The sequence below is a fragment of the Tupaia chinensis genome, unplaced genomic scaffold, assembly GCF_000334495.1.
Source record: "Tupaia chinensis unplaced genomic scaffold, TupChi_1.0 Scaffold000574_1, whole genome shotgun sequence".
Classification (NCBI taxonomy): domain Eukaryota; kingdom Metazoa; phylum Chordata; class Mammalia; order Scandentia; family Tupaiidae; genus Tupaia; species Tupaia belangeri.
In genome coordinates, this window is record NW_006160088.1 from 3,369,393 (window position 1) to 3,379,598 (window position 10,206).

At 53.6% G+C, this 10,206-nt stretch overlaps 1 protein-coding gene across 1 annotated transcript in view; it reads left to right on the forward strand.

Moving 5' to 3' along the window:
- DZIP1L (DAZ interacting zinc finger protein 1 like) overlaps positions 1-9,180 on the forward strand; it is a 52,677-nt gene extending 43,497 nt beyond the window's left edge. The window contains exons 14-17 of the mRNA XM_027775572.1: positions 724-940; positions 1,413-1,600; positions 5,891-6,030; positions 8,284-9,180. Coding sequence (XP_027631373.1) covers positions 724-940; positions 1,413-1,600; positions 5,891-6,030; positions 8,284-8,445 — 707 coding nt within the window. The 3' untranslated portion in view covers positions 8,446-9,180. The remainder of the gene's footprint in view (positions 1-723; positions 941-1,412; positions 1,601-5,890; positions 6,031-8,283) is intronic.
- The last annotated feature ends 1,026 nt before the right edge of the window (positions 9,181-10,206 follow it).

Genomic DNA, 10,206 nt, shown 5'->3' on the forward strand with positions numbered 1-10,206 from the left:
TCTTTCCTAGAAGGGCCCGCTTAGTAAATGCACCTGCTTCGAGCAGGGCGTTTCCAACGTTTTGGACCTCGAACTACAGTAGGAAGTGCCGGTTGCTCTGTGACTCACACGCACGAGTTTGGTGGAACAGTACTGCCTGACTCCTTGAGCTGCACTTTCTCTCCTCTTTTTCCATTAAAAAAAACCCCACTGGCCCGTGACTCCTCTTCCCTTCAGTGGCCTTGGTGCACTTTGGCTTGATGTACTTTGGCTGTCCTGGACACGCCTTCCCTAGACAGTGTTGAGGGTTGCTGCACAGCTCTCCCGATGGCCGACGTAGGCCTGCGGCGACCTCTAGTGGCGGCAAGCCCTTCCTGCAAGGGCTGCCTGCACTGCGGAGTGGATGGCTTCTGCCAGGTGCACCTTGAGGGCTGCACCCCGCGCTGCAGGCATGCTGGGCCCTCTTCAGACCTGCTCACTCCTGAAGTCTCCTGTAAGGACAGCAGAACCCGTGAACAGGTGGCTGCTCTCCTGGCCTCTGAGAAAACTGTGAACTGTGGTCCCAGCTCTGCATCTGGCCAGCAGTGGGACTGCTGGGGCGGGGGCACCTACCAGATCTGCAGTGGTCATCACAGCACGCTGGGACAGTGACCGTCCATCCCTGGTTCGCCTCTTCCTGCGTCCTCTCAGCCTGAGGGTCTGGCGTGGGCATCCTCTGAAAGTCATTCCTTTCTGTGCTTCTAGTCAAAGGCCGGTGGAGCACACCAGTCACCAAAGAGGCCCGTCCACAGACCAGGCCCCAGCATGGGACATTGCCGGCCAAGTTGGTGGAGACGCCCACATCCACGCTTCAGAGCCCTGGCAGCTGTGGTCCTGACCTGACCCAGGGGTCCACCCCCACTCCACGCCCCAGAGCTCACAGACCCGCCAGCACGCCTGCTTCCCCTGGGCCTGGGCTGAGGTGAGCCCTGGACTGGCCCTCGTACTGGGCCTGGGTTGGAGGCTCCTGGCCTCAGGCAGCCCCGTTCTGGGCTCCCTTGGGCTCTGCAGACAGGGGAGGGCACAGACAGACATAAACAGGAGGTGCTTTGGGAGGGTCCACCCTGAACTTGGAGGAAGGGACCAGGGATTGCTTGCTCCCAGCTCAGACAGACCCACCCTTCCTTCGCCCACCTCTCCTCCGTCCCTGGGTGTCATGCTAGGGTGGGGGGGTGGCTGGTCCTCAGCGGGAAGAGCTGCCCCCCCAGCCCACCATCTGAGGGAGACGCCACCGTGGCTGTGGTGCTCCCAGATGACATCTGGCTGTCATCTGAGCCTGAGTGAGGTGGCAGGGCTGGCTCTGGGCAAACCAAACACACGTGCAAGGAGGTGACCTTTACTTCTGAAGTTTCTTTCTGGCTCACGCACCCCCCATTTATCCTCCTCCACGGCAGCACGCCCCCTTTCAGCTCTGAAGAGGACTCCGAGGAAGACTCTGTCCAGCGCGTGTCTCTTCAGCCCCCAGCCACTCCTGCCAGGATGGTGCCCCGGCTGCAGGCTGACTGGGACTGGTCTGACACCGAGAGCTCAGAGGGGAACGCCCAGCCCCCTGGCAAGGGGTCTGGTGGGCTGGCCTCCTCAGGTGAGTGGGGCGCGACCCCTGGGGCAGCTCTTCTCCAGCCCGGCTTTCTCTAGGCTGGGCAAACACCCCTCCACTTTCTAATTGGGTATTTCACTATTCTGTTTGGCGGGAATGGCCCTCTTCCCCTCAGGTGCTTTTCTGGGATAGAGATAGCAAGAGATGCTAGAATTTGAGTGAGGCTTCCTTTCTCCTTCTTTTGTCATTGAGTTGTTTAACGTGGGAGGTTGGCGAAGCCCACTCACCTCTTTTCTCCTCCAGGTTCTTTTCTAAGGATCTAGACATAGTCATTTCCTTCCGCAGTGAACATCGCGTGGTGTTACACATTCGATCACAGTTGTACTAATTATCCTTTAGGAGGTATAGATCGTGTTATCAGCACCATCTTTACTTGGCTGTGTGGTGTACAGTTCCATAATCCACTCCACTTTCTACATGCATTCTTGCGTCTGTTGCTCGTGTTCTCCTGGAACCCCCCTGCCTCCAGCCTCTGCCCACAGCCTGTGGCCACTGCAGCCCTTCTTTCTATTTTCCTTTTTCTTTTCCTCCTCCTCCTTTTTCTCCTCCTTCTCCCACTCCTCTTCCTCCTTCTTCCCTTTATAGTTTCTGGTATCTACTCCCTTCTCGTATGCCACCCAGTCTTTCAGTTTCTGCCATAGCGTGCGGACATTTGGTTCGTGTTAAGCAGGGATATACGATATCTGTCCTTCATAGCCTGGCTTACTTCATGTAGTATCACATCTTCCAGGTTCATCCACTTTGTAAAAACAGCAGGATTTTGTTTTCTTCACAGTTTTCTCCTCCAGGTTCTCCCCAATAGAAAATAAACACTATGGCCAGATACAACGAGTTTTGCTCCGGGAACAGTGTCAGGGAAGGAATGCCTAAGGCATCAACTTCCTGTTAGGGCTGGATTGGAGGAATAGCAGCATGTGAGACCAAAGTGGGGCTCTTCCAGCCTCCCCAGATCCAGACCCTGACTATACCCGTGTACAGAGTTGGGTCAGCAAGGCTGACCCTGAGTGGACAGGATCTTAAACAGGCAGCTGTGAGGAGCATTCCAGCCAGCCTCCAAACCCGGTCAGAGGTGCAGGGAGAGGGTGAGAGAGAGAGAGAGAGAGAAAGAGAGAGAGAGAGAGAGAGAGAGAGAGAGAGAGCAAGCTGGTGTTGCCGTTCACTGAAGCAGCCCTCTGTCAGGCTAGGCTTGCTGCTTCTGTGTGGGTGGGGCAGAGTAGCATGCGGGGGAACAACAGAGAGGGTGTTCTTCCTAGTCTTGCCCATCCTGGTGGGTAGAGCAGAAGTTTCCTCTTCTGTGGAAACTTGAGGCAGGAGAGAGAATGGGTCCCCTCTCTGCTGCCCTTAGTAGGTGCTTACCACCTGCTCAGCTCTGTGGGGCCTCTTCGCAGGAGTGCCTCATTTCCTCCTCCAGCACTGGAGGGGAGGGCTGTCCTACCCATGAGGTGACAGATGGTGAGCGAATGCCTCTGGGACAAGGCTAGTTCGTCACAGTGTCATATAGACTGAGATTTTGTGTTATGTCATTGAAGTTAATGTGTTGAACTCATTACTATTTTTTTCTTTTTACTGATCAAATATTTTTTCCAAGGCCAGCCCTGTAGCTTATTGGTTAAGGGAGCTGGACCCCACATGGTCTTCCACGTGGGACGGCAGATTGAAAAAACACACTGGTCATGTGTGCACACAATGCCCAGGATTCCGACTGGGGGGAGGAAGGAGGAAGGAGGAATGCGGCAGGATCAGGCCCCCTTGGGGAGGTGCTTTCTTTCTCTCTTCTGGGAATTAAAAACAAGTTAAAAAATATTTCTTTCCCCAAAACAACTACCTTTAGCTATGTTCTTAACATTTTCAAGACTATCCATACAGTCTTCTCTGCTGCTTAAGTTCATTAGCACCAGATCCAGAGTTTGTGCTGTGTTTTCCTCCAGGCAGACCTAGGTTTCAATGAACATTTCGGCAACTACGGGCTCCTGTAACACACGGTCCAACGAACATAGCTTTTTGTAGCAAAATGGTCATGGGAAGTGTGCTTTCCTAACTTCCCTGCAGGTGGAGCCCAGCATGGGAGCTAACAGAAAACCAGCCCCTGCCCACAGCCATGGCCACTGCAGCCCTCCTCCGCCTCCTCCTCCTTCTCCTCCTTCTTTTCCTCCTTCTTCTCCCCACTTTCCCTCCTCTTCCTCCTTTCTTCTTCTTGTTGTTCTTCTCTTCTTTCTTCTTCTTCTTGTCCTCTTCCTCCTCCTCTTCTTCCTCTTCTCCTTCTCCCTTCTTCTTCAACAGCAGGCTGCCTCCAGCCTCTGCCCACAGCCTGTGACCACTGCAGCCCTTCTTCTTTTTATTTTCCTTTTTTTTCTTTTTCTTTTCCTCCTCCTCCTTTTTCTCCTCCTTCTCCCACTCCTCCTCTTCCTTCTTCCCTTTTAAAACTATAGGAATGTTCTCTCCCTCTTGGGCAAAGCGACTTAGACAGAAATTCTACTTGTTGATGAAAAGGGCATCGTAGAGATTGAAGGTAAATGTTATGGTAGCCGAAACGAACATATTTATTAAACGTATCATTTACTCAACAGGTTACACGGACTGCAGTTCTCAATACAGCTGTGTCTGCTCCTGGTTTTTCAAATTTTCTTATAAAATTGCTAACTGAGGCCTGTAGCTTCTGGCTTTAGTCTCCCCTGGCCCCTTTTCTTTTATGGTGGCCGATGCATGTGTGCATGTGCATGTGTGTATGCACACATGTGTGCGTGTGTGTGTGTGTGTATGCATGCATGTTCAGGACAGAGAGTGAGAGCGGCTCCCTCGGCGAGCTGATGTCATGCTGCAATCCCCATTCTCCAACCCCCCAGCTCCTCTGATCCTGGGCACCCGTGTGTTTTCAGGTCAAGAACCCGGGGATCTGAACCCACCGTTGGCCACGTGGCTTGCAGCCTAGGAGGGCACTTGTGGTTCTGCTGTGCCTCAGTGGCTGGGCCTTCAGGTGCATCTTCTAGCCAAGACTGAGTTAAAGAACTGGGAACTTGGAGTTTTGTAACTAGAGTGAGTAGAGGTGGGGTATAAGCCTTGGTCCGCAATCTGCGGCATCCCTGCTTTGGGGCCCAGTGCTCTGTGGTGTCCGCAGCATAATCTACGGCTGCCTGCCCATCAGGACCCACTGGAACCAGGTCTGGAGAAGGCCTGTGCCCTGGCCTTGGAACCAGCAGTTTGGAGTCTCCAGAAACTGTTCTGGCTCTGTCACTTGCTGCCTGCTTGTCCTTGCACAAGGAGTTTGTTTCTTTTTGTTGTAAAATGAGATCCTTGGACGAGATGGTTAGAGTGAGGAGCAGGGTCTGGTACGTAGTAGTCCTTTTTCTTTCTTTTAAGAGAGATTTTTGCTACAGGGCATGTGTGTATGCAGGAAAGACAGAGAGAGACAGCAAGATGGAAAACAAGAAATCACCCCCACCTCCCACTGGGGGATGGCCACGCCGCAATCCCTTCTCCTTCATTCTCCTCTCGGGATCTTGGGCACACACACACATGCGCCCAGCGTGAGTCTTCAGCTGCCGGGTCCAGGACTTGAACCGTAGTCGACTACATGGGAGTCCAGGGAGGTACCATTACCCCATCTGCTGGTCCCCACAGTAGTCCTTTAACAAACATTTCTTGAACAAATCAATGAGTTAAAGGCTGTCATGGCTCCAAAGAGTGTGCCCGGGCCCAGACACTGGAATCCTAGAAGGCCGTATCTCGCTCCCTGCTCCTTAGCCATTCCCGAGGCCCAGACGTTGCCCTGGCTTACCAGGCACCAGGGGCCCCTTGATGATGTCACTGCTTAGCTCCTCTCAGCCTCTCCCTTCCTGAGTGGATCTGCAGAAAGCCGGTCCCATCTGCAGCCCTTCTGTGCTCGTGACATCATCATGTTTCTTCTTGTCTCTCGGTGATGGCGTTGAGGGAATGAGTGTCTACCTGGTAGTCGTGAAGTTCATGGGTCAAACTGAGCAGAGTTCCCACCTCGGCCTCCCAGTAAGGGGAAACACAGCTCCCTGAGCCTGTGTCCTCCGTAGTCTTGTCACTGCAGTTACACGTTTTCAGAATAGTCTAAGCCCCTTGTCACTGGGCACACGCTGGCCTGGGCCTTCTCTGTAGTTTCCTGTGCCTCTTCTTCATGTCGTTCTCCCCTTTTCCTCCTGACCCTTCTCCACACTCCCTCTGTCCACACTGGAGCTGGACACAACCCACCAGGATAAAGCACTCGCTCCTGGGCTTGCCCACTGACTCTGCCACTGGTCCCCCTTCCAGGGACGCTGGTGCAGTCGATGGTCAGGAACCTGGAGAAGCAGCTCGAAGCGCCAGCCAAGAAGCCTGCCGGAGGGATCCGTCTGTTCTCCAAGCCCGACGCCACGCCGCAGAGAGCAGCCATGCCAGGAGGGAAGCCTCAGGTGGGATGTGGCCCTGCCATCCCCTCAGGGCCAGCTCTGAGTTTCGGGGACCCAGAGTGAGGGCTGGGGAAGGTCCAGAACATGTCAGCTGTGACCCTCGTGGGACATTGCAGATGACTTCATGGTCGCCCTCTGCCCCCGAGCACGCAGAGGGCTGGCCAGTTTGGGATGCCGCTCATGCCCATGTTAACATGGAAAAGCCCGCTGGCTTGTTACCAGCACCAACATAAAACAGCAAAGTTTAGGTCCCTTGGTTCTAAGGATTCAAGGTCCTGCCTCCTCACTCGAATGTCTCGAGGCCCGACCTCTTCACTGCGTGCGTGACCAGGTCTTCATTTAGAGCTCGGAAGTCGAGCTTCTCCCGGCGTATCAGACCCTCCTCACTGTTCCTCTCCCCCTCGACAGGGAACAACGTGCAGGATCCTGCTATTTTTTGAGGCAGCAAATGTAGAATTATCTTTACTTCACACTCCTTTCTCACTCGAAAAGGTGCATCTTGGGATAATCAGTGCAATTTCCCTAAACTCATAAGTATGAACAATCAGTCTTTGGTTTTGATGGTGTTCTTCCCTTTTATTATGTGCTGTGTTTGATTATAACACAGCTCCTGTATGTTTTTACTTATTTATTTATTTAATTTTTTTTTTGAGAGGTTTTTGCTATAGGGCACGTGCGCTCACCAGACAGAGAGACAGAGAGACAGAAAGTGAGAAATCACCCCCCGGGGGGATGGCCATGCCGCAATCCCTTCTCCTCCATTCTCCTCTCGGGATCTTGGACACGCACGCATAGGCGCCTGGCGTGAGTTTAGGCCTCCGGGTTCGGGACTTGAACTGCGGTTGACTACGTGGGAGTCCAGCGACATAGCCATTTCGCTAACTGCTGGTCCCTATTTATTTATTTTTTGAAGAGGTTTTTGCTATAGGGCGCGTGCACTCGCCAGGCAGACAGAGAGAGACAGAGAGACAGAAAGTGAGAAATCACCCCCCAGGGGGGATGGCCACGCCGCAATCCCTTCTCCTCCATTCTCCTCTCGGGATCTTGGGCACCGCACGCATAGGCGCCGGCGTGAGTTTTAAGCCACTGGGTCCGGGACGCAAACCATGGTCGACTACATGGGAGTCCAGCGACATAGCCATTACGCTAACTGCTGGTTCCAGCTCCTGTATGTTTGTAAGGAGACCATTTTTTTCTTTTAAGAGAGAAATTTTTGCTATAGGACACATGTGCTCGCCGGAGAGACAGAGAGAGACAGAGACAGAAAGCAAGAAATCATCTTGCAGTGGGGATGGCCACGCAATCCCTTCTCCTCCATCTCCTCCTGGGATTTTGGGCACACATGCACATGCACCTGGCGTGAGTTTTAAGCCTGCGGGTCCCAGACTCGAACTGCGGTTGACTGCGTGGGAGTCCAGGGATGTAACCATCATGCCATCTGCTGGTCCCCGAGACCAAATGATTTTTTAAAAAAAGCCTCTTTCCTTTCCTTTTACTGAGAAAGCATCAACTGTCCCAAACAGATCAAGGTACTGCTCCAAGCAGACTCGTTCGCCCGGGGCCCCGGATGGCATCTGATTGTCTGATCCTACATTCCAGGAGGAAATGCATAACATGGCTTTGATCAAGGCCCAGGTGGCCAGTGGGGACACTGGGGGCTCTGGAAGAGAAGGCTGGGCTCTTGTGCAGGTTCTGCTGGTCCGGGGGAGCCTGATGCCCTGGCTCAGCTGGGCTCTGACCGGCTTCTTGGCTGGAGCTTTGAGCTGCTTCTCAAGGTATCTGCTTGTCAACTACAGCCCAGGCCCTGTTCCAGGCTGAAGGACCCCCACCACCCTGGAGCTCCCCTCCTGCTCCTTAGTCCAAGTTTACCAGGCAAGGGAGGAGGCGGGTGCTTTAGCCCAGGGTGCATTCAGCCCAAGAACTCGGAAAGGTCAAGGCTCTGGGCTTCCAGCTCTGTCCATGTGGGGGGAACAATTTGCACAGAGTGTAGATGAAAGCCTTGGCAGCCTTTCAGGGTGCTCACCTTGGTGTAGTGAGTAGAATCTTGGGGGCATTTGAAAGCATTCTGACCCCAGGTCTCTGAGGCAGAGGAGACAGGGAGACTTGAGAAGGCAGGTGTAGTGTCTCCCTGTGGCTTTCTTCCAAATCTGCGTTCGCCCCCATTTCCATCCTGCGTCATGTTTAACTGTCACCCTCCTCTCTTATCATGCATTTTCTTCTCCCCTTCCCTTTCCCTCCCACTGCCCACCCCAACAGCTTTCTGAAGATGAGAGTGACTTGGAGATCTCTTCCTTAGAAGATCTCTCCCAGGACCTGGACCAGAGAGAGAAACCGAAGCCCCTGTCTCGTTCGAAACTCCCAGAGAAGTTTGGTGCCAGGCCTTGGAGTGCTGGCCCACCTAGAGTACCTGGCTGGTGATCCTGTCCCAGAGCCTGGCTGGGACTCGGCTGAGGTCACCTCAGATCCTACCCCGACAGAAGAGGAGGCTTCCAGATTTGGACAAGGGCTTGTGCTCACCAGCAACCGAGAGGTCTTCCTCTTGGAGAAAAACAGAGTGGAGGAGAAATCTGATTTCCTCAGCCCCATCCCTACCTGTGTGGTTCCCTGCCCTGGAGGCCCAGGGCTAGGGCTGTGTGTCCTTGGGTCCCAAGGCTTGAGGAAGGGCTGTGACAGGACCTGCAGGCTGTTTTCTTCCTCTCGTTCCATATCCACTCTGGACCGAAAGGAGTAACCGTGCAGAAATACAGTGGGTCCTGTACGTGGTTCCCTCCAGGGGCGTGTGCGTCAGTCAGTCGTTCAATGATCTGAAGTCAAATACTGAGCACCTGCTCTGAGCCACGTTCTCTAGCCTTTCCCTGGTGACAGGCTGCAGGCAGAGTAGACAGGGCAGGGCCGGTCCAGGGGTGGCCTAGTGACAGGGGTTAGGACTTACAGGAGCATGCGAGAAGCCCGCCAGCCCAGCCCAGGGTGATCTTGGACAGCTCCCCAGAGTCGTGATGTCTGGCTGGGCCTGTTCATGGGTGGGAGGGTGACCTGCTGGGGCCTCCTACCCCCTAAGGACAACAGACTGAATTTTCAAAATTATTTTCCAAGTCATTGTATTTTCCATAGCCACTGTATTTTTTTAGTGGGAAAAACATTAATTTATTATATACAGACTTTTAAATATAGCATAATGTTACAACTCTCTGGGTCGATGTATTTACTTTTCTCGTTGTTTCTGGCACTTTGTGGGAGGTGAGAGTGTGGCGTCAGTTTAGGATCTTGAGGATGTGATTGCCACGGGGCAGTCAGGTGGGCACCGGGCTCTTTGAGGAGCCTCACCTGGGAAAGGGGAAGGCGGTGGAAGCAGGATCAGGCTGGCCGAGGCCACAGAGTGCCATGCGGATCTGACCACTGAGAAGGAGAGAGGAGGGAAGCTGAAGGGAGCCCGGGACTGCCATGCTGGGCAGACAGGGCTGCCTCCTATCCAGGGGGCGCTAGAGAGCGGGAGCTGCCCATGAAGGAGCCTCCACCGGGTGGAAATGGCCAGACCTGGTGCCCACACGGTGCTTGGCCTTTAGCTGGGGTGGCCCAGGATGAGTGAGACCTTGACTTGAGTCCTGTCCATGAACTTTACTCTTCGTAGTTGAACAGCAACTTTATTTCCTGAAGGGAAACCAGACCACAAGCGACCCTGTCTGCCACAGCAAGACCTCCTTTTAACTTTCTGTTATGGAGAATTTCCAGTATATGCATACGCATATGTACACATAGATATCGCCAGTACAGGGATAGTGTGATGAGCCCAGGCCCTCATCACCGGGCTCCGTCCATTACCCACTCAACTCAGACACAGTTTTGCTTCACCTGTTACCAGCTCCTCTGCTCCCCGGGCTTCTTTTGACCTCCAGGTGGTCCTGACACCTGGGGTAGACCCTCATAGGTTCCTCATAGGAGGAACTGGGGGAAGGGTGATGGAGGAAAGCCATCAAAGAAAGCAGCAGGGATCTGTGGTGGGGTAGGGGGTTCCCTTTGTGTAGCTCACACCTTTGAACAGCTGAGAAAGCGTGTGATGGATGATCCAGTAGCCATGTGAAGAGGGGGTAGGGGCAGTACTCACTGATAAGGGGGGTTCATTCCTCTCAAGATTCTGGACCCCCCCCCCCAAAAAAAAAAACAACAAAGGAACCAACAGTT